The sequence below is a fragment of the Salminus brasiliensis genome, chromosome 22 (assembly GCF_030463535.1).
Source record: "Salminus brasiliensis chromosome 22, fSalBra1.hap2, whole genome shotgun sequence".
NCBI lineage: Eukaryota > Metazoa > Chordata > Actinopteri > Characiformes > Bryconidae > Salminus > Salminus brasiliensis.
Genome location: NC_132899.1, coordinates 32,895,932 through 32,919,830, shown reverse-complemented (window position 1 = coordinate 32,919,830; position 23,899 = coordinate 32,895,932). Strand labels below are relative to the sequence as shown.

At 47.7% G+C, this 23,899-nt stretch overlaps 3 protein-coding genes across 3 annotated transcripts in view; 1 reads left to right on the top strand and 2 right to left on the bottom strand.

Annotated features, from left to right (window-relative positions):
• Positions 1-7,164: 7,164 nt before the first annotated feature.
• Positions 7,165-9,913, bottom strand: cntd1 (cyclin N-terminal domain containing 1). Its single transcript, XM_072666735.1, has 7 exons — positions 9,716-9,913; positions 9,268-9,343; positions 8,858-9,029; positions 7,908-8,070; positions 7,679-7,823; positions 7,410-7,506; positions 7,165-7,266 (listed from the first exon to the last, which is right to left on the bottom strand). Exons 1-7 carry the CDS (start codon positions 9,888-9,890, stop codon positions 7,165-7,167), a joined length of 930 nt encoding a protein of 309 aa, XP_072522836.1. The 5' UTR covers positions 9,891-9,913.
• Positions 9,914-10,992: 1,079 nt separating this feature from the next.
• coa3a (cytochrome C oxidase assembly factor 3a) lies at positions 10,993-14,522 on the top strand. The gene is made up of 2 exons (XM_072666737.1): positions 10,993-11,219; positions 14,007-14,522. The coding sequence occupies exons 1-2, from the start codon at positions 11,021-11,023 to the stop codon at positions 14,111-14,113; spliced, it is 306 nt and encodes a 101-aa protein (XP_072522838.1). The 5' UTR covers positions 10,993-11,020; the 3' UTR covers positions 14,114-14,522.
• A 1,157-nt stretch (positions 14,523-15,679) lies between these two features.
• wnk4a (WNK lysine deficient protein kinase 4a) overlaps positions 15,680-23,899 on the bottom strand; it is a 61,062-nt gene continuing 52,842 nt past the window's right edge. Inside the window, 12 exon segments of the mRNA XM_072666730.1 lie at positions 15,680-17,199; positions 17,692-17,804; positions 17,890-18,095; positions 18,799-19,546; positions 20,676-20,772; positions 20,856-21,267; positions 21,269-21,345; positions 21,347-21,400; positions 21,402-21,515; positions 21,518-21,571; positions 21,573-21,692; positions 21,694-21,755. Of these exon segments, the coding sequence (XP_072522831.1) occupies positions 17,197-17,199; positions 17,692-17,804; positions 17,890-18,095; positions 18,799-19,546; positions 20,676-20,772; positions 20,856-21,267; positions 21,269-21,345; positions 21,347-21,400; positions 21,402-21,515; positions 21,518-21,571; positions 21,573-21,692; positions 21,694-21,755 (2,060 nt within the window). The 3' untranslated portion in view covers positions 15,680-17,196.

Here is a 23,899-nt window from a genome sequence, read left to right as displayed (position 1 = left end):
GTGCTGTATACTGTACCAGTATAGTGTACCAGTATGTACTATATACTGCACTAGTGCTGTATACTGTACCAGTACAGTGTACCAGTATGTACTATATACTGCACCTGTACTGCATACTGTACCAGTATGTACTATATACTGCACTGGTGCTGTATACTGTACCACTATAGTGTACCAGTATGTACTATATACTGCACCTGTACTGCTTACTGTACCAGTATGTACTATATACTGCACTGGTGTAGTATAGTATACCAGTATGTACTATATACTGCACTGGTGTAGTATAGTATACCAGTATGTATAGTACTGGTATACTATACTGGTGTAGTATAGTATACCAGTATGTACTATATACTGCACCGCTGCTGTATACTGTACTAGTTTAGTGTACCAGTATGTACTATATACTGCACCAGTGATGCATACTACTAGTATAGTGTGCCAGTATGTACCAGTATGTATGGCATACCCAAACCTTCACTAGTATATAATGTATAGTGTAGTATAGTATAGTGTACCAGTATGTACTATATACTGCACCAGTATACAATAAATATTCCGTACTGTACCAGCATGTACTATATTCTGCACTGGTGCATACTGTATATACACTGGACCAGCACAGCGAGCCTGTATGTACACTGTATTCTGCAGACTGGACCAGCATGTATTACGCTACACACTGCTACATGCTCATACGACCACAGCACAGCTACATCATCCGCAGACACAGCCTCCTGAAGTGACCTCAGCGTATTATGGGATGCAGTAAATCACAAACACAGCCCTGGCAGAAGGGTGGAGTATTTGGCCAGTACGTCATTTGGTTACCTTCGGTGCTTTCGGGCACGTTACGCAGGCGGGCCGTGCAGGCGGGCCGTGCAGGCGGGGGCAGCGGCATATGTACAGCAGTCAGGCCCGGCAGTCGTAATTAAGGCCTGCACTGGGTACAACAACAATACCCACCCTTCCTGTTCACTCCATCATCAGGTCATCATTTATCCACGGGCTGAAATGCCTTCATGTCCTGCCAGAAACACGCTTCCATCCACAACACTGCGAGGTCTGAGCGAGGGAGATAACTTCAGCCCAGCTGGAAACAATGAGGCCAAAAGAGAACGGCATGCTGGGAAGAAACACCGCGAGCACCAATGGGACCTACAGTGGAATCTACAACCAACAAGGCAGGCGGCTGTCAGCGTCCTACAGGGGTCAAGGCCGGGCTGGGAGGCTGCATGTAGACAAGGACATGGACAAAAGTATTGGGACACCTGCTCATTCATCGTTCGTTTCTCCAAACCTCAGGTCTCTTATCCTATGCGTTCATTAGAAGGGGTGTCCACAAACATTTGGACACAATATACAATAGCTCTTTTCTTATTCACTGTGTATCACTGCGCATTAGCAATTAGTCGAGGGGCGTCTGGGAGCGCAGGGGTCACGCTCGGACACTGCTGAACAAAGTCATGGTGAGCTGAGCCAAGACGGACCAGCAGGGAGCGGCCGGTCCTCAAATCCTCTCCTTAATCCAGTCAAAGTCAGCTCACTTGTCCCGGAGGTCAGGCCAGGTTCTTCTGGATCAGAGGCCTTTATGTCCACTATCGATTCGACAGAACTACAGAAGCGGCCTGTTGCTAATCAGCACGGCTGCAGTGGAGGAAATGAAGCGAACTGAAACCCAACACTGCATTAAAGCAGCGTTTTCTGCTGCAGGGCTCCCCCTACTGGTAGGGAGTGCAGCTTTTTTCACGGAGCCCCGTGAAATCCTGAGCCATGCCGCTTTGCCATCAGCAGCCGGAGCTAGAGAGAGCACAACCGTATTTGTGGGCGGAGCATGGAGGGATCAATTGAGAGCAAGCAGCTCATTAAACTCCATCCACAAACTGAACATCCAGCCGCTCGGCTAGGTTGTGGCTATGTCGTAACACCAACCCCTGCCGTATTCGTCCTCCCCCTCCTCCTCCCCCCACTCCACGCCACGGAGCGTCCGTAGGATAATAGAAGGTGTTCTCTATCTGAGAGCTGCAAACCACAGGAGCCGTCCTCCTGCTACTGTTGCCATGAAACCAACTGCAGTATCTGAGCACACGGTTGTCTCTCAGTGGGTGGCTGTAACGTCAATTCCACCTTTATTTACGTCCCTGTAAAAAAACCAAAAAAAACAGGGGGGCGTTCGGAGGCGCTGGCTGTAAAACTTGCGTAATTAAGGAGGGGACGTTAAGTGAGGAGGCGGCGTCCCCCCATAACACCCCCCCCCCCCCCCGACACTACGCCTCGACGAGGCTGAACACCCCCCCTGAACCCTCCACACCACATTAACACATGGCAACAGTAACAACCTAGCAACCGGTCGCTAAGGAGAGGCAAAAGGCAGGCCCCCGAAGAGCTGACTTGCTTACTTGGCAAGTGAGCCGTGCAAAAACGGAATTCCCCTGCGACGTGCTGAAAGGCCTGGGTTGCCATGGCGACTGCATGGAAGTGATGGAGCGCCTTGATATGGTTTGTTTTGGGTTGTTTTTTTTTTGCCATGGGATTCCAATGGGCACATTAGTACCCAAAGGACACATAAGGACACACCCACCCATCCCAGCATGAATCCCCTTCAGGAAGTATACCTCACTGGTATGTAATATAGGCCTGGTTTGACAACAGAAAAGGAAAAAAACTGCCTAATAATGGCCAAGAAACTGGTGTGTAAACTGAGCTGGTGTCAGCAAATATATTAATATTCATAAATGCTCTGAAAATGGGTATTTCCTAAGCGACGAGGCCCGGCTGTTAATCTATTAATACAGTTTTATCATTTTTAATTGTCTTAAAAATGATAAAAAAAATATTCCTTTATTTATATGGTTTGTACCTCTTAAAATATTATTTATACCTCTTAAAATATTCCTTTATTTATATGGTATTTATAATTACTTAGCAAATTAGGATTATTAGTAAAATATAGAAACTTCCAGCTGTTTACAATAAACCAATCAAATGACACCAAAATAAATATTTCAACACAGCCAATAGAATGAGGGTTTTCTCCACATTCAGCCCAAAATACCACGTTTAATGACTTCGGCAGTTTTAGAATTACTCAACCCCTTCATCACAAGTGTCTTCAGGACTTAGTAGAACCCTTCTGCAGTTCTGACCCGCTGCAAACGTGATGCACAGCCAGACTCCAGCTTCTGGCAGCAGCGTTCCTGAGGAATCTCAGCCCGTCCCTCATGGTCAGTGGCCTCCAGTTCACTGATACGCTTGGGTTTGCTGCTGCTGCAACCGCCTTCTCCAAACCCTCCCCCAAAGATTTACTAGGGGTTCAAGTCAGGCGACTGTGACGCCCACTTCCACTCCAGAACCTTTCAGAACTTCTTCTGAAACCAAGCCTTGGTGGACTTTGAGGTACGGTTGGGATCATTGTCCTGTTGCAAGGCCCAATGATTCAGCTTCCTCACAGAGGGCCTGATGTTGTCTCCTAGGATGCTGCAGCTTTCCAGAGGCAGAGGAAGGCGGTATTACATAATATTTGTATTATCTGTAGCCAGTGAAGAATGGGTTATGGGTTATGATGTAAGATTATACGGACTGGACTTGTCTTGGTTCTTGTTTCCTCTCGGAAAATGTACTTTAACACTGGTGTCACACTGGTTCCCAGATCCATAAATTGCCCCTACAGTACAGCGCAGTAAAGTCCAAGTAATATATAATTATATAATTACATAATATATATTATAATAACTAAAATCTAAATCTATAATTATAAATAATTTCTAAAATCTAATCTAATTAAAATAAACAATCTATTACTGTTGATATTATTGGTAATATAAACATTATTATTACCTATAAATTAATACCTACACCGATTTGGCCTGCAGCACTTTAGCCCCGCCCTAAGGAGCTTATCCAGTTCACTTGTGTTGGAGTAACTGCCTCTACTGCCCAGGGAAAAAGATTTTCTACTAGATTTCGGAGGGGCATTGCTGTGAGGATTTGATTGATTGCATTCAGTGACAAGAGCATTAGTGAGGTCGGGATGTTGGATGATGATCACCACCTCACCTCATCATCCCCAACTCATCCCAAAAGAATTGGATGGAGCTCCTCCATCATCATTCCAGAGAGCACAGCTCTTCCACTGCTCCACAGCTCAATGCTGGGGGGCTTTATACCCCTCCTCTAGCCTACGCCTGGCATTATTAGGCAGCATTGAGCCAATAGGGTCATGTTTCTGCTCCAGAGAGTCCTATTCTATTGGCAGTACTTCTCTACAGGGGCTACTTAAAGTAGGTGAAAGCATTCATTAGGAGGGGTGTCCACAAACATCTGGACACATAGTGTCTCGCAATACATTGAATTATTATTATCAGGGTCAGGAAGGTCAGGAAGGTCATCCTCACACATATTAAACCCGAGGAGAAGATTAAGCTATGAGGTGTGTTTCAGGAGCTCCTGCAGAGAGAAGAGAGACGGGAGGAAGACGAAGATGAAGCTGAGATGAAGAGGCAGACTGTGTGACTGTCTTCACCCCCAAGCAAAACAAGCAGGAAACGCATTCCTGTGACAGAGCACGGGGAACGCCAGAACCGGCTTCATGAACTCCTTTTTAGTTTGGTTATGGAACAAGACGTGTTCTCCCACCTCTGCTCATCCTGCCACCCGCAGACTTCACCTCCTCCTGTCGAGCTCAGCCGACCGGATGCACAGCGCTGTGCTAAAAGAAGCTCAGCAGAATGTCTGCCAGTGGAGCACAATGTTGGCCTCCGGAGCTGAAGGCCTTAAAGTGAGCTCAGAATGAGCCAAGAACCTTCAGACGTCTGTACTCATAGGTAGAGGAACGTTCAGGTCCAGAAAGTAGAAATCTGCCCCAGGATTTAGCTCCAGCTGCCTGGAGAGCTCTACAAGCTCTAGAGATGCTGTGAGCTGCAGCAAAGCTGCTCAGGCAGTTGGAACAAAATCCTGCGGTGGATTTTTCCCCCCATAGGAGATTGAGCATTCATCATGGCACAGCCCCCACTCACCCTCTCCTCTCCTCATACCGATGTTCTAGTTGTCTGCAGTACTCCCACCATGACTGCCTGAAGCTCTGGAGCCAGTCCAGACTAAAGTCAGGTCAGTGGGAAAGCCGGTCTGTGGGGGACCGCAAACATAAGAGCCCAGTAGCTTTAAGGACACTGGAAATTGGGGCACGTAGGGGAAGTGCTCACACTTGGTAACAATGGGCCTCCTTCATCAGCATTCCTGTTGATCTCCTGCAGAGAGTCCTATTCTATTGGCAGTATGTCTCTACAGGGACTAGATAAGCTGTGTGTGTTTGTCAGCAGCAATGGGTGAAACCTAAAGTAGCTGAATGCGTTCATTAGAAGGGGTGTCCACAAACATTTGGACATATAGTGTATAATCTCTACCATACCTCAGACCTGTTATTAATTATGTATTAATTTAATTAATTGATCATCTCGCACCTGACTTTCCTTTTTCATGACTTTCCATCACAGCTGATGCAGCAGAGATCAGCTATTGTTCCTAAACACACGTAGATTTAATTACGATGTTTACGCTTTATGAGTTAACAAGGCTAAATGTCACCCGAGTGTGAAACCAACCAGCAGGACATCGGGGGACCAGGATACTACAGGCTACAAAAGGGGATGCTACAGGAGACGGCACATAGGACGCTACATGAGACGCTACAGGAAATGCTACACGAGACGCTACACAAGATGCTACACGAGACACTACAGGAGATGCTACAGGATCTGCTACACGAGATGCTACAGGATCTGCTACACGAGATGCTACAAGATCTGCTATACGAGATGCTACAGGATCTGCTACAGGATCTGCTACACGAGGCGCTACAGGATCTGCTAAACGAGGCGCTATAGGATCTGCTACACGAGATGCTACAAGATCTGCTACACGAGATGCTACAAGATCTGCTACACGAGATGCTACAAGATCTGCTATACGAGATGCTACAGGATCTGCTACAGGATCTGCTACACGAGGCGCTACAGGATCTGCTAAACGAGGCGCTATAGGATCTGCTACACGAGATGCTACAGGATCTGCTACACGAGATGCTACAGGATCTGCTACACGAGATGTTATAGGATCTGCTACAAGAGATGCTACAGGATCTGCTACAGGATCTGCTACACGAGACGCTACACAAGATGCTACACGAGACACTACAGGAGATGCTACAGGATCTGCTACACGAGATGCTACAGGATCTGCTACACGAGATGCTACAGGATCTGCTACAGGATCTGCTACACGAGGCGCTACAGGATCTGCTAAACGAGGCGCTATAGGATCTGCTACACGAGATGCTACAGGATCTGCTACACGAGATGTTATAGGATCTGCTACAAGAGATGCTACAGGATCTGCTACAGGATCTGCTACACGAGGCGCTACAGGATCTGCTACACGAGGCGCTACAGGATCTGCTACACGAGACGCTACAGGATCTGCTACAGGATCTGCTACACGAGATGCTACAGGATCTGCTACACGAGGCGCTACAGGATCTGCTACACGAGATGCTACAGGATCTGCTACACGAGATGCTACAGGATCTGCTACACGAGATGTTATAGGATCTGCTACAGGATCTGCTACACGAGATGTTATAGGATCTGCTACACGAGATGTTATAGGATCTGCTACACGAGATGCTACAAGGTTCAAGGTTTCCCCAGAGAGTGCCCAGAATCAGCAGGTCAGGCTGAGGGGGTGCAACCTCCTACCTGAGGATCCACCCGAGGAGTTTATTTATTTAATTACTTCTTTAGTTTTTACCCAGTTTTAGACCCCAATTTTACCCAACCCACTCGTTAATCAGTACACCTCCCCCGCATCACATGTAATGCTCCCGACACTGGGAGGTGCGTCACTGGACAACCAATGCACTCAGAGGACATCTACCCCCCGGCCAATTGAGGCCAACTGTGCTCTCTGTGCCTGACTGATGAGCATGACCTCATTTAATTCATTAATTAAATTAAACTGAGAAACATTAAAGATGATAATGGATTTTAATGAATCAGAGGATATTTCTTCTGAACAGTCGCTGCTCTTATTGTGCATCTACGCCTGGCGTAAACGTCCTTCTTCAGTCCTTATCACCCTGAGTACCTGAAAAAGGTTACCTAAGACTTATGGCGCTCTGCTCTTGGTGATGTGCATCAGGGTCACGCGAGCAAAGTCCAGGATGCTCCTCGCTGAGATCCCCGTGATCAGAGTGAGCTCCTCTACGACCTGCGACCAACGAGCCAACACATAAATGACGGGTTAGGAGCCCATCCAGGCTAGATTAGGGGACGCAGATGGTCGCTGGAGACATGCTGCTGACATCACAGTGCCTCCTACAGCCTGATCTCTGGAGCGCAGGGCCGGCTTACCTTCTCCCAAGCAGACACCTGGTAGATGTAGGCAGACACGGTGATCACGCCGACCCCCAACAGCATGCGGTCTTCGGTCACGGACACAAACTTCGCCCTGTTCCACGCACCACACACACCCAAATCAGAGAGGACACACTGGATGTCCAAATGTTTGTGGACACCCCTTCAAATGAATGTATCCAGCTTCTTCCCTGGACAGTAGAGACACAGTGAATGAGCAGGTGTCCCAATACTTTTTTTTTTCTCTGTCCGCAGAGTGTAGCTACCTTTGCTCTGGAGAAGGGCTGCGACATCCAGTAGCAGCTTCAAGCAGGGACTGGTAGACTGGCTTCCTCTGCAGGTAGATGAACTGAAGGACGTACCTGCACAGGTGATGCAGCTGTGCTGCAGGTGCGGTTGGGACGTTGTGGGCTGTGGAGCAGAAACACAAAGCCACAGATGACACATTAGTGGACCTACTGGATAACCTCAACGAGTACTCGGAGAACCACTGACCCAGGACTTCCAGGAGAGTCTCCACGTACAGCAGAGGGTTCGGGACGTTCGGCCGGAAGTCCAGAGTTTTCAGGACGAGGAGCTCGGACTCCAGGAGCTTGTCTTTGGGACAGCTGCAGCCGAGTGACTGCAGGTATCTTGCGGCAGAGTTGTTGTCAACGGCCTGGGTTTGAAAAACATGGTTTCTTGATGAGTCAAATAACCCTGCTAAGTTTTTGTGGGTAGACCCCGTTTCGCTAAGGGAGTAGAGGAGAGCCGGACACGGCCTTTTTTACGCTGCACATCTCTGTGTTAACTGTGTCAGACTGAGGGGGGCGCTCTAACAGTCGCTACACAGTCGTATGGTAGATCCAAACAAACTACCTCCACCATGTTTGGAGGCTGGCTAGCTCTAACTGTGAGCTGTGAATGAAACTACCTCCACCATGTTTGGAGGCTGGCTAGCTCTCACTGTGAGCTGTTGGTGTAACTACCATCACCATGTTTGGAGGCTGTACTTTAGCCTGGCTAGCTCTCACTGTGAGCTGTTGATGATGAAACTACCTCCACCATGTTTGGAGGCTGTACTTTAGTCTAGCTCGCTTTCACTGTGAGCTGTTGATGAGGAAACTACCTCCACCATGTTTGGAGGCTGGCTAGCTCTAACTGTGAGCTGTGAATGAAACTACCTCCACCATGTTTGGAGGCTGGCTAGCTCTCACTGTGAGCTGTTGGTGTAACTACCATCACCATGTTTGGAGGCTGTACTTTAGCCTGGCTAGTTCTCACTGTGAGCTGAAGTTGGGAAAATCGGTAGACGACACTGCGATGGGAACTCGAGACGAGGAGTTAACCACATTAAATATCCATGCTACGTCTTACCCCATGGCAGGTGGTGCTCCGCTCTCCTCTACGCTATATGAATCGTTATCAGGTGTGGGTTTTCATCGAGACTGGTCTTAAGCTCTTACACTGGAATGTAAGGCCAGTTTGCTGGCTATCTGCACACATGAGAGGAGGAAGACCTGGAATTTTTCTCCCAGACTCTGAAAGATCAGATCTTCACCGCTGCGTTCCTCGGCTCCACAGGAGGGGCCTTCGCCGCCCTCGCTGAGCAAATTCTCAACATGCTTCGCCATAAACCTGAGACGAGAAAATACCACATCATTTCATGGTCAAGATGTGATGTGAGTCAGAATTCCCATTCAGAACCGTGGTGGTGAACCAGAACCGGAAGACACCGCCTGAAGCCTGAGCCAGGATTTCGGCCCTAAAATCCAATCAAATATCTGACTTGTAGTCATGGCGACCGACGCCTGGTCTCATTCACCACCACCACCACCATCACTGTACCCCGACTCTTAAAATTAGGTGGACTTGCCTGTCCAGTATCTCGATGGCGTGGTAACCAACCGAAGGGTCCAGTCCCAACTCCTCACAAATGAGAAAGGTGTGTTCTGTAGGGACAGAAGTTTGTGGACGCTGCATTTTAAAATAAATATTAATGCAAATATGACATTTTTAACTACAGGAAATGATTAGATGTTTATTATTGTTGCTGTGTTGCACTTAAAAGGGTAATTTGCTGTGAAATGTGGGGGAATTAGGCCTTTAACTCGCTTGAAATGGCAAATCCGCTCCGGGATTTTGCTCCAACTGCATGGGCAGCCTAGCTGCAGCAGAGCTGCCCATGCAGTTGGAGCAAAATCCCGGAGCGGATTTGCCATTTCAAGCGAGTTACGGGCGGATTTGCCACTTTCTGGCCCTGTATTTACCACCACCGTAGCCGGCTGGATCTAAGCCGTTTCAGTGAAGCTAGCTCGACTCACCCATCACCTTCCCGTCTTTAAAATCCCCACAGAAACTCGACAAAGCCTCCAGGTTGGTCTTGTTCGTGTTGTTAAGGTTGCTCAGAAAGTCAGACAGAAGCTCGGACAAGGCCTCGCCGAACCTCAGACTGGGCCTTTTCGTTATTCTGTCCATTATACACCCCGTTTTTAGCATTTATTTAATTATTAATACACCTTTGAACAGATTTAGACAATTTCTGGACGGTGTTTTACCTAAATCACACGCTAGGTGGCGACCTCGCCGTTTCCAGCTGCACCTGTCCACCGACTGCGGCTGCGCGGAACGGACTCAACGGCCGCTGGTTGTGTCCCAAATCCAGCTGTTCGTCCTCCGGTGTTTAGTACACTAACTGTAGAGTCAGTTTATAGTGGACTACGCGAAGAATGTACCCTCGTCCCATACTGAGGGTTTCATGTTTACATAAATCCGTCCAAAAACGTCTACATATATGTCCTACAATCCTATTTAATAAATGTGCAGCAGACGTTTGTCCCCTAATATCTCCCACAATGCACTTCAAATATGTGCACTAAAAAGTGTTTATCGGTAGGTATCAGTAGCGTTCATATTGCGGTTATACATTATTTATTTATTTATTTATTTATTTATTTATTATTATTTATAATTATTTTGGACATTTTAATGTGTGATTTTATTCCAGTGGTGTTGAAAATTGGGAAATACATATTTTCCAAGTTTAAACAGTCATGGAAATTGTATTTTCAAGGGTTGAAATATTAGATATATATAATGTTGCCAGTTTACCAGGTTAAAATGAGCAAACTTGTAATAATAATAATAATAATAATAATAATAATAATAATAATAATATATCTGCTGTGCTTCTGTCATTGTGTTGTAGCCTATTTGCTAGCGCTAGCTAGTTTGCTAATAAATACAAATGTCCAAAACACAACTTATTTAACTTATTATTATATAATTATTACTCTGACACATTTCAATAATATAAAAAATGTGTTTTAAACACATTCAAACCCATTTTAATTTAAATAAATAAAAATAATAATAATTGTACGGATGTAAACAAACGCTAGCTAGCATGCTAGTCAACCGGCTTGGTAATATTATTATTATTATTATTATTATTTGTGGCAAATATTCGTTTTTAAAACCGTATAAACTTATAAAACTTTAATTATTTATACTCGAATTCGTTTAAAAATAAATGTTGATGGCAGAATTCAACTAAGTAGGGATCGAGCGGGTCGGAGTTGGATTTGGGACACCGCCCGGATACAGCGCTTCTTCCTGTCACCGACAGCATGGCGGACAAGCAGGGCAAAGCTGCGGGCGAGAGCGAGTTCGCCAAGAGGATAGACCCGAACACGGAGAACCTGACCCGGGAGCAGATCCAGTTTATCCGGCGGGTGGAACTGGAGCAGTGGAGGAAGAAAGGCCAGAAGCTCCGCGGCAGGAACGTGATTACCGGGCTGGCGATCGGCGCGGTGGTGATGGGTATCTGTATCCTCCAGCTTTGACCAAGGTTACCTGGTTTAATGGTGTTAATGAGGGGGGCAGGGTTCGGTTGGCTGTTTGTTCCGGTCCACCTTAAATAGTTGGGCCACCTTAAGTGATTAGGGATGGCTCCGGTGCGTTGTGGCGTAGTTTGAGTTGGCTGTTTTTTGCAACTCTCCGTTCCACCTTAAATGGTGCAGCAGTTCCATTCTGGCGCCTGAGGCGCCAGAATGGAACTGCTGCACCATTTAAGGTGGAACGGAGAGTTGCAAAAAACAGCTAAAATAGCCACCTGAAATGTCACTAATTTCCAATATTAATCAATAATTCAGCTCTAATATGTCCTAATTAGTTCTCATCACCCTCATTTCACCCACCGCAACCCACTTCCGGTCAGTGCCCTAATGATTACATGACCTAATGACCTCCCATTAGCTTCCCATACAGCCCTCCTGAGTGGAGTAATAGCAGCAACACGGTCACACAGATCCTGCCATCAATCAATTAACCAACCAACCAATCAATTAATCAATTTGACCATTTTTAAAATAATTAATAACATGCAGAATAGTCGCACAGCTTAACCAGCCCTTCCTACAGGCAGTTGCTAGGTGGTTGCTATGGCGTTGCCGACTACTTTTCTGATGGTCCCCCTTACAAACAATGTCATGGTGAGATGTTTTTGCTGATGGCTGCCCCAGGTGGTTGCTAGGCGGTTGCTGTGATGTTGCCGTGGCTTTGCTGACTACATTGTTTGAATTACAGGTGGTTGCTATGGTGTCATCATGGTGAAAATGGTTGCCAAGATGTTACGATGTTTGCTTGCAAAGGTGTCCCAGGTGGTTGGTGAGGCGTTGCTAGGCGGTTGCTATGATGTTGCCGTGGCTTTGCTGACTACTTTTATTCTGAGTAGATGGTTTGAATTACAAAAAGCTTATATATTGCAGGTGGTTCCTATGGTGTTGCGTAGTGGTTGCTATGGTGAAAATGGTTGCCAAGATGTTACGATGTTCGGTTGCAAAGGTGTCCCAGGTGCCTATGTGGTTTAAGATGAAACGGTTGCTATGGTATCTCAAGCGGTTCCTAACACGGTGAAGCAGTTTTTGCTAGGTGTTAGCTATGACAATTGCAGGGGTGTCCCAGGTGGTTGGTAAGGCGTTGCTAGGCATGATCTAGGTAAATGGTTACTAGGTGGTTGCTATGGCTTTGCTGGCTATTTTGCTGGCTCATTTTAAAGCTTAGTAGTTGTTGTTGTTTTTAAGGACAAAATATTAAATCAGTATCTGTTGCTATGTGGTTTCTAAGAGGAAACGGTTGCTATGGTATTTCAGTTTTTTTTTTTAAATATGTAATTTCATTTTGTTAAGTGGTTAGGATGTTGCAGGTGGTTAAAAAAGGTGTTTTTAGTGATGTGCCAAGTGGTTGCTATGTTGTGCCTAATTGGTACTAGGTGGTTGCTATGGTATTGCCGACTACTTTTAGATTTAGGTTTTAGGTACAAACACAGCGCACATTTTAAAGCTTAGTAGACGTCATAGAACAGAAGATTGGATCAGTATTGGCTGATCGCTATGGTAATTTCAGGTGGTTGCTAAGGTATCCCATAATGGTGTTGCTGATAGTCAGACAGGCTAAGGCCACCTGGAACTGCCTCTCCTTTGCTGAGCCTAGTAGTGCCACGCAGCCCTCAGCCACCGGAGGGCAGTGTTGGACTAGGAGGCTGTAGGTGAGCAGTAAACCAGGCGTACATGAACAGGTGGAGCTCCAGGTGGGAGGCCCTGTTCCCGCCAGGCCGTGGCTTCGGGTTCGCCTTTATTTGTAAAGTAATAAAAGCTCTGATGTGAGATTTATGGTTTCAGCTGATAAGAAAAGCAGAGTCGGCGTTCGAGGTCATTATTTTAACCCCAGGAGCATCGTGATATTGCTGCAGTATTGCCCACCCCTAGGGCAGCATGTAGAGATGGGATATATGAAAGGATTTTATTGTATTTTGTGGTTGCTAGGTGGTTGCTATGGTGCTGCTGACTACTTTCAGGCGCTTTTAAAGTACGAACAGCTCATTTAAGATCAATATATATATAATTTATTTATTTATTTATTAATTATTGCTATGTTGTGCCTAATTGGTACTAGATGGTTGCTATGGTATTGCCGACTACTTTTAGATTTAGGTTTAGGTACAAACACACCCAGTATTTTAAAGCTTAGTAGATTTCATAGAACAAAAGATTGGATCAGTATTGGCTGATCGCTTTGCTATTTCAGGTGGTTGCTAAGGTATCCCAGGTGGCGTTGCTAACTACTGGTAGATGTTTAAATTACGAGCAGTTCATTCTGAGAATCGATCGACGTTCACGATCTCCGTTTTTGTTTAGTTTTTTTAGCATATTTTGTGGTTGCTAGGTGGTTGCTATGGCATTGCATACTACTTAAATCGACCAGCTCATTTAAGCTCAATATTTTTGATTACTTTTTGGAATAAATGATTGGATTAGAATCGACGGTATCCATGCAGCTGCTACATGGTCACCATGGTGAAATTGTGCTATGTAGTTACTATAGTGTTTAATAGATGGTTGCTAAGGAGTCCCGGGTGGTTGTAGTCCATTCTAAAGCTTAGTAGTTTTAGAAGTAAGACTCAGCCGACGCTCAGGATCTCAGCGTGGGTACTGCGGGGCTCTGAACGCTGAGTTTTGAGTTAGCGTGATGCGCTATAGAGCTAATTGTGGATTTCTGACCTTTTAAGTGGTTTGCTTGCACACCTGTTTGTTTGCCTTGACCCCCTCCCTGCAGACGGCTACACGTTTTACTCCGTGTCCCAGGAGCGGCTCATGGACGAGATCGACGAGGAGGCCAAGGCGGCCGCCAAGTATCGAGGGCCCAGGACCGGAGCGAACTGAAGATCAGCTGGAGGTCTCCGAGGACGCTGTGGTGGGAGAGCCTGTCCTTGGCAATTCCACCCTGCCCAGGGGGGGGAGGAGAGCTCTTCAGCCGCCTCTGGAGTCTCTGACCTGGACAATGTGTGGAGGGAAACGTGTGATAAAGGAGAAAACAGGGGCTGCTGTGCCATTAAGCCTGAGAAACACTAGAGGGCAGCGTTACACCAGTTTAAAGACCAGTATAAATGATGCGTAAACAGACGGGACACCTGGTCCAGATCAGGCTGTAGGATCTTGTCGAGCCTTTATTTGTAATGTAATAAATGTTGTGTGCTTGATTTTCTGTATCTTGGCTGGGGGAGGAGGAAGAAAACGGGCAAATAAATGTTATTTTTAAGTTTATTGTACAAATAAAATTTGGAGCACGGTACATATTCATCTGAAGTATAAAAAAAAAAAACCCAGAAAGGAGGAAGAAGAGGCACGGCGTGGCAGTATAGCAGCTTAGCACTCGAAGCGTCACATTCGGTAAAATGGCTTACTCACATTGTTTCCTTTAGTCCATCTAAAATATATATCTTTCTATATAACCTCACTATATTCCTCACTGTGCATCTTCAAAGGCAATGATAAGGTTTCACAGTTTGACGAATGAGTGAAATTTTGCATCGATGTTCTCGATTCTTTGGATAAATAATGAAAGTAAAGTAACACCCCATCAACCATCTTAATCCTTAAAATGAACCCACCACACATTTCCTTTTAAAATAAGCGTCAGGCGTCACCCGGTCGCGGTCCGACCCTAAAGAACGTAAAGCTCCGTCCGTTACACACGCCGCTCCCCTCGCCAGCGTCAGTCTGGCTTGCGGCGGCGAGGTAATCCCGGAAAGGACGTTTGCAGAAAGTCAGAAAGTGTAAATATTGTTGTGGTGGAAAGTGATGTTGAAAACATCTGGAATTTAAACGCTGACGATGTTTCTAACGCACCCGGGTGACCATGACTGACCTCTGAGCCCAGGTGCAGTCGGCCGATCAAGACGTGGTGGGTATCTGGAGATGCTAGGCTAACGTTGCTAACAAACACTGGGCTTAGACGATCACTAATTTCTCATCTCTGTAGACACGCCCCCCCACCCAATTTGAGGAAATTGGCTACAGTCCAAGTCCAGTGTTTGTTAGCAATGTTAGCCTAGCATCTCCGGCTGTGAACTAAAGCAGCACACGTCAGATACCGAACACGGCTCGGGCTGATCGACCGAATCTGGGTTCAGAGATCAATCGCGGTCATTGGAAATTTCTCAGAACTGTTCCTTTAAATGCTGTGTGTGTGTGTATATATGGTGTACCCCTGCTGCAACTTCCATGAACATCAATGACTAATGGTGCTTTGGTCATGTCTGTAAACCAGGGAGTGTCCAGAACAGCAGAGTAGCGGCCGTCTTTCCCGTGTCGGTGCACTCTGTAAGCTCGATCCTCCGGACCCCACCCCAGTGATCTGTGGAGAGGGGCCACTATAGGACCACCCCTGACCCATAACACGTTTGGGTGGTGGACCGTTCTCAGCACAGCGTCTCATCACTGGCATTTGTGCATGCGAGTCAGACACACGAGAGCATAGCAGTCAAATATAAGCCCATGTAGCAAATGTGAGAGATACCATAGCAACCACCAAGCGTGGTTTAATAGAACAAATACTAATTAAAAATCACCTTCAACTATTTATTTATTAACCCCATAAAAGTAACATTTTTACTCTGTCCATGAAGGGGGCGCTCAAAGCATGATGTGTATTTACTGCAGTGGAGTAAAAGTGAATTACACTCCTCTCCTCACCTGTAGGGGGAGCCCAGGAGTGAAAAACAATAATCCTGCTGTAAATGTTGGGTATGTTCATTCTCCTACTGGCTGACTAAGGAGGGTGGGGTTAGGGCAGCTTTCGGGGCAGCTCACACTAGTAGTAGTATTTAGTACAGAACTGGGACGCAGCCAAAGTGTCCACCAGCAAAGGTGTGATATGGGGGGAGGGGTTTCCGATATAGTGGCCAGTCGTGCGTACAAAGGGTTTAATAAAAACACCACCGGCACACACACTTCCATGCCCCGATCATTAAGGTATCGCTGCTGTGCTGAGAATGGTCCACCCCCAAATAAGATGAGTGGTCTGGAGAGCGGAGAGCGGAGAGCGGAGGTCCTCGGGTGGTCCCTCCCCCTTTCCAGTGATTAATCAGGTACTAGGTGGGTGGGCTGCACACAGGCTACAGGCTGCTGAGCTACAAAGTGCACTTACCTGTACGGCAGGTGTTTCTGATAAAGTGTCCAATGAATCTGTCATTTACAGGGTGTTTCTGTTATTTTGGACAGCCCCTGTACCTGAATTCACAAAACCCAATGAAACTCCTCTACACCCATCAGCCATAACATTAAAACCACTTATAGTCTAAAAGTGTTGTGTACATTATATGTCCAAATGTTTGTGGACACCCCTGACACCCAACATCCTGACCTGACTAATGCTCCTGCCGCTGGACGCAATCAAATCCTCACAGCAGTGCTCCTCCAAAGATTAGTAGAAAGTCTTCTTGCCTGGACAGTAGAGACAGTTACTCCGACAAAAGCAGGATCAACTGTTTTTCCATAGCCTTAATAGAAGCAAGGAAGCAGCGGGTGTCCCAATACTTTTGGCCAATTGAGAATCCGTCCCCAGGATTTCGTTCCGACTGCCTGGGCTAGCAGAGCTGCAGCAGAGCTGCCCAGGCAGTCGAAACGAAATCCTGGGGACGGATTCTCAATTTCCGGACCTGAAAAATCTTCACTGGGGTCCTAAAATATGCAAATGTGTCCAGTAGGGGTGTCCAACCTGGACACGTTCTCCTTCCGGGTTGAGAGCTGGGTTTCAGCGATTAGCCATGAAGGTGGGCGGTGACCGTCTAGCAGAGAAGGACTCCTTGTTTGCCCCGTAAAGTTCTCTTTCTTCAGTAGGACGGCGAGGGAGTGTGTGTGTGTGTGTGTGTGTGTGTGTGTGTGTGTGAGGAGCGTGAACAGCAGCCGCGTTGCTGGATGAGGTAGTCTAATCTAGGTCTGCCAACCGGCTCGGACGTGTAGTTTTACTGTGAAAGGAGAGGAGAAAGAAGCCGTTCAGATTTCCACACGTGTCCAAAAGTATTCAGACAGTATCCCTACTATTTCCGAGCTTAAGGTGTGAGGAGGGAAGCGATGCTGCCAGGGATTTTAGGCCCCATGAATTGTACACTGGGCCTAGGTAATACAGTTTTAGGGCCCCGGTCAGTCACGGGCCCTTAGAATTGAATACAGAGCTAATGCAATCAAGTCCTCCTCACAGCAATGCTCTAATATCTAGCTCGAACCCGCCCCGGAAGAGCAGGCGAGCAGGTGTCTACATACTTTTGGACACATTGTGTGCATGTGTGCCAGCATATACAAACAAATGACAGAAATGCAGGGTAAAGATCTAAAGGCTGGTCTTCTCAAAAGTATTTGGACGCTACTGGGAAGCAGTCCAGTTCCAGTGCGATCAAACCACTGCTTCGTTTGGACCTTATTTGATTGCACACAGCAGGTTTCTGGTAAATGGAACGTACCATTCTGGTGAGTTCGTGGGCAAAGGTCACCCCTTTGGCGGGTCGCTCCTGTGAACTGCTGCTGCTGCCGCTGCTGCTGCCACCGCCACTCAGAGAGTTCTTCCTTATGATCCCTGTGGAGAAATCGCAGCAGGTTCCTCAGTTTAACCCGATGCTTAACGGGTGTATTTGAGGGCTGATTCTGCACTAAGCCGTTACCTGTGACTGGGAGGATGTCCAGTCTCTGGAGGCTGTTCCGGCGAGAGGAAGGGAAAGCGCCTCCTTTGGAGAGACGCCGCTGCCGGCTGGACAGCATGGCCGCCGGAGACACGATGCACGGAGGAGGAACTTTGCCCATTCGCTCGTACAGCTCCTCTATCTCCCGCTTCTGCACCGCCTGCAGGGTCTGCACCTCACACAGGTGCCTGAGAGAGAGACAGACAGGGAGACAGACAGACAGTTAGCTTTACTGTATGAGTGAACAGCTGTTGACTGATGGGTGCTCCTAACTCAGGCTGTCATCTAGGCCAAGAAATTCATTTTATTTATATTTTTTTGACAAATCTGTTTAATAAATTGTCAAATCATATACATATATATATAATTTTAATTATAAATATAAAAGATAGTAATAAAAGATTCATTATAATTCATAGAAAGTCTTCTTGACTGAATATTAAAAATTCCATGGATGATTTCATTGACAGTGCTGATAACAACTATCCAATCAAATGCTTACATTGTTTACACTGAAATAAAAAAAAAAAAAAATTATGTATAAAATATTCCAATTCTGAATTTGTAATTTTGAGAAACTGGATGACCACTATCCAATCAGATGCTCACACTGATGCATTTTTGATGAATCAGTCATAATAACAAAGCATTTATTTTTAATTTTATTAACATTTTATTAAATTATGACAAATTTTCACTCCACATTTTTATTTTGACAGTCCTGAAAGCAGGCCGGTCTTTCCCGTGCATCTCAGTGTTAAGGTCATCTTAACTGCTGGTGAGAGAGTGTTCAGAGTCATACTCGCTCTACCATTTGTCCTAAGGTGTTCTGGACGCCCCAGGCCCCAATGACAGCCCTAATAAACAACGACCCGATCAGAGGCTTCTCACTTCTCTCTCAGCTCCTGCAGCTCGTCCCACATCTCCTCGTCCTCGCTCTCTGACTCGTCACTGCTCATGTAGGAGGAGGTGCGGGTGTAGCTCATCCACAGGTTGTGGAGAGGGGTTGGATACGGAGGGCTGCCTACCATCCCGTCCCACAGGCTCCCCTCCGGATCCATGGCGACAGAGAGCCCGCTGTCCACAGACGTCCCCATCACGGACGGATCGCACTCAAGCTTACGGCCCTTCTTCTTCTTCTGCTGCTGCTGCTGCTGCTGCTGCTTCTGCTGATGGAGGTGGAGGTTATATGGCTCCTCTTGACTGTTCTGCTGCACCTCCTCCTCCCGCTTCTCCTCGTCTTTCCCACGCTCTGGCAGAGCGGAAGGATGCTCACGGAGGCAGGAAACATCACAAGGAGAAACAGGAGAGAAGCTCCCCAGGGGCTGATTTATCTCTGGAGCTGCATCTGAGGGCCTGTGCTGGTCTCGAGGAACATCTGCATGGAGGTGATGAAAGGTGGAGGAGGTGGAGTTTGGGGAGGTGGTTGCGTTCCCCGCTGAGGCTCTTCGCCCCTCTTTGTGTGGCGGGTTCTCAAAGGAGGTGCAAACGGAGGAGCTGGGCAGTTGTGTGGATGGGGCGTCAGGTGATGCAGCAGGTGTGGGTGTAGCCTCAGACGTGGTTTTACTGTCAGCTGGTGGTGGGGGCACCTTCGAGGGGGAAACCTGGAAGCGGCCAACTGTGACTGTGGGCTTTGGTTCTGCAGGAGAAACACAAAATTACTGTTAATTAACTAAAACAATTAATGACACCGGCTGCTGGCCATACAGAGCGAGGTCTTTACTACCTCCACCATGTTTGGAGGCTCTCACTGCGAGTTGTTGATGAGGAAACTACCTCCACCATGTTTGGAGGCTGTACTTTAGCCTGGCTCGCTCTCACTGCGAGCTGTTGATGAGGAAACTACCTCCACCATGTTTGGAGGCTCTCACTGCGAGTTGTTGATGAGGAAACTACCTCCACCATGTTTGGAGGCTGTACTTTAGCCTGGCTAGCTCTCACTGTGAGCTGTTGATGATGAAACTACCTCCACCATGTTTGGAGGCTGCACTTTAGCCTGGCTAGCTCTCACTGTGAGCTGTTGATGATGAAACTACCTCCACCATGTTTGGAGGCTGCACTTTAGCCTGGCTAGCTCTCACTGTGAGCTGTTGATGATGAAACTACCTCCACCATGTTTGGAGGCTGTACTTTAGCCTGGCTAGCTCTCACTGTGAGCTGTTGATCTGCTTCAAAACGGTGAGGGAGGTAAATTCTGAGATACTTTTAGGGTAAATTTGGAGTAATATCTGTCTAGTAACGGATGAAGCAACACATTAAAGGAAACCTTTGAGGCAAGCGTCTGATTCAGGCATCGAAAGCCTGGTGGGGCATAGGCTAGCTAAACTTCTGACTACGTTGGAGGCGGGAGTGGGGCGGCAGGGGGCTGCATATTTGACTTCTAACCAAAGCATTGCTTTAATATCGTCTCTGGGCTGGAAGTAAACACACGTGTGTGACAGGGTTTTGTACTTGGCTGGGTTAATGTGGTTCGGGCAGCGCTTGCACTTAGAGGCTGCCTTCCATGGAACATTACATCCTGACAGGGCAGTTACGCAACACCTCCGAAGGCACGGATAATAGGCGATAATGTCTTCCAACACCGATGTGGGCGCAGTCGCAGCCAAGTCCGAACAACAGAGGGGCCTTGGCTCGCCCCGCAAGCCATTACTTCATGCTTAGCGTGACCCAATGTGTAATAAACCCACATTACACAAAGCAGAAAAGGTCTCTTTGTTGCTGTTTGGTTGTGTTTTGAGTGTGTGTCTCCGTCCCCCGGACCCCCTTACCATGGCTGACCATCGGGGATTCTCTGGGCGTGAGCACGCTGGTGCTGGATTCTGGAGCAGCAGGCGGCGAAAGTGATCTAGGACTGGAGGAAGAGGCCTTGGAAACAGAACGAACACATCAGACATACAAACAATGCATCATGGCTTCGTGAGGAGCATCTGAAGACCAGCAGGACTCACCGTGCTCTCTGGACTCGCTCTGGGTGAAGACAACGACCCAGACGAGGAGGAGGAGGACGAGGAGGAGGACGAGGAGGATCTGGAGAGGCCTGACTGGTCCAGTGAAGGTCTGGGGAACGTCTGCGCATACCCCTGAGGCCCGGCGTACTCCTTTGGGAGATGCTCGATGTGTCCGGGCGGCCTCCCCGTCCCCATCTCCTGTGGGACGCTGGCGTACATCTGCAGGGGGTGCGGGGACACCCCTGGGGCTTGAGGGTGCAAGGTGGAATGTGTCGTGTTCTGTGCGTAACCATACATGGCCTCCCAGTTCGGAGCTTCCGGATGAACCCCAGGACCAACCTGCCGGTAGGCACCCTCGGCCTGCATGGGCGGAGCATACTGGGGCGCATATACTGAAGGATACCCAGGGCTGAGCGAACTGAGGAGGAAAGCCCGGTATGGAGGGAAGGGGCTGCATCAGAGGGGACGGGAGGCCCTGGGCAGGGATGAAAAGAGTGCGCCATGCTCATGGCCATGGACAGCACGTTGGCCAGGGAGAAAAGGGGGCGGAGTCTGCGGAGGCCACATGTTGGGTGTGTGGTTCTGAAGGGCAGGGGAGGTCAAAGGGCTGCTGAGGTCACTGGCTGGACTCAGGAGGGTCCAGGCTGAGGGGGCTGGGCGAGGGAGCAAGAAGAAGGCGGTGACGATAAGGAGTAGGTGGGGTTACTGTGGACACGGGGACAGCGACGGGTGGCTGGGTTTGGGGGAGCCGGGATGGGGTGGGTACTGGAAAGGCATGTGGGTGGAGGTGGCCACGTAGGGCATGGGGTACTGCTGCAGGTGCGCGAGCTTAGAGAGGGGACGCCATGGGATCTGACTGGTACACCGGAGGGGCGTGGGCGTGCAGCAGACGGGATGTTCCTGGAAGAGAAAACAAGAAAGTTGAGTTTCTGTGTCTTTTAAGACATTATATGTAAATGAGCTCTGCGCTGATTGGATGGCTTGTATCTTCTGGTCTCCTTTAAAAAAGTAGTCCGGGATGAAACACTCCACACACTTGGGATTTATCTTAAAGAAGAAATCAGCTTCTCTGCACAGTTAATCAGTTAAGACGTAAACAAACCCAAGCTCGGTTTCTAGATAACCCCCCCCCCCAGTCAGAGCTGTGGTTCTACAGTGGAGGTTCTAGATAAACCCCCCCCCCCCCCCCCCCAGTCAGAGCTGTGGTTCTACAGTGGAGGTGAAGGGAAGCAGACGTCTGAAGCTCTAATAATAAAAGCTCCTCACAGAAAGTTCTTCACCTAATGGTGATGAAGACGCTGCCTGATGCCTGAGACACGGTTCTACCAGAGTTCTGAGAAGAGTTCGGCTCTAGAACCTGCTTTTAGAACCAGATCATTAAAATGGTGGAGGGATACATGCTGCAGGGTGTAGTGCAGCTACAGAAAGTAGTCCCTAAAGAAAACTGGATTAGTTCAGATTCTCCAGTTTTACCATCATCATCATCATCATCATTCCATATAAAACTCAGAAGACTCGTGTAGCTGCTCTGGTGGGTTTGGATAGTCAATAAAATATAGGCTGTATCTGTGTTGTCGTCATGGCGGACCGACCAACGCCTGTTTCCATTCACCAACATTGTGGGTAAGTTTCTTTACAGTGAAGCTCAGTTTTTAATGAAACTCAAGCCTGAATGTGTTTCAATTCTTGGAAATCCGTAAAAATCTGAGGAATTCTCCTTGAATGCACCGTATTTCATGCTGTGTGTGTTTAAGGGGATAGGTGTGTGTGTGTGTGTGTGTGTGTGTGGGGGGGGGGGGGGGGGGGTTGCATGAGTTTCAGAGCAATAACAGATTAAGAAAACAAGCTTTTCTGAAACGGAAAGTGAAACATCCGCAGACTGGAGGAGCAGGAAAAATCTGTTCTTTGGCTGAAATGTTGACATATCGATACGGACGCGGCGCTGTTGACCTCAGCAGTGAACAAAGGCAGGGAATTAGCGACGCGGAGGTGTCGGAACGGGAAGAATAAAGAGTCCGAGGTTGGGAACGAGCTAAAACAGCAAAACAGGCTGAACAATCGCAGATCCGCAGTTCTGTCGCAACTTGACTGAAACGCAGTCGGGCCGTCGCTCTGTCTTTGTGCTGCAGCGCTGACAAATGACAGGGCGGTTTATCCCATAATGCCCTGTTTCTCAGTGTTGGGGCCTGATCTCCATGGGACTGATCCGGCTGTCAGCGACTCTGCGTTTGCCTGGAGGTGAGCTGAGGAGCTTCGCTGAGGCAGAGACATGTGGACAAAAGTATTGGGACACCGGCTTATTCCTCCTGTTTCTCCTGCTTCTGGTGGAGTAACTGTCTCTACTGTCCAGAGACAGATTTTGGAGCTGGAGCATTGCTGCGAGGGTTTGATTGCATTCAGGAACAAGAGCGTAAGTGAGGTCAGGATGTTTGATGATCATCCCCAGCTCGTGATCCCAAAAGTACTGGATGGAGCACCGACCATCATTCCACTGCTCCACAGCTCAATGCTGGGGGGCTTTATACCCCTCTATAGCCCACGCCTGGCGTTAGGCAGCATGGTGCCCATAGGCTCATGATGCTTATCTGCTCCAGGGAGTCCTATTCTATTGGGTGTACTTGCTCTTGCACATCAGGGTCAGAAATGGGGTGCAACTTAAAGTAGCTGAAGGGGTGTCCACAAACTTTTGGACCCATAGTCTGTTCTGACTGGATAAAAAGATTTTATGGAAGTGATGGTGTTTTTTTCGGTTTCCTTGCTTACAGCATCTCAATATATCGGAGGTTCTCGCCACCCTGTTAAGGATATAAGTTCCTCGAGGAATCCTTGGAGCTTCGTCAGTGTGAAACTGTGGAGAAACCTCTTAAGGTGCTTTGAGGATGTTTAAAGGAAATCGTTCTATTCCAAGTTCCTCATGGATCTTATAATGTTCAGAGAGGCTCTGAGCCCCCAACTCTAAACCCCTCGTTTAACCCAGGACCGGTCGGTGGTGGTCCTCTTGGGGGGTGGGGGGTGGGGGGGGGATATCTAACTCTACATTCTAA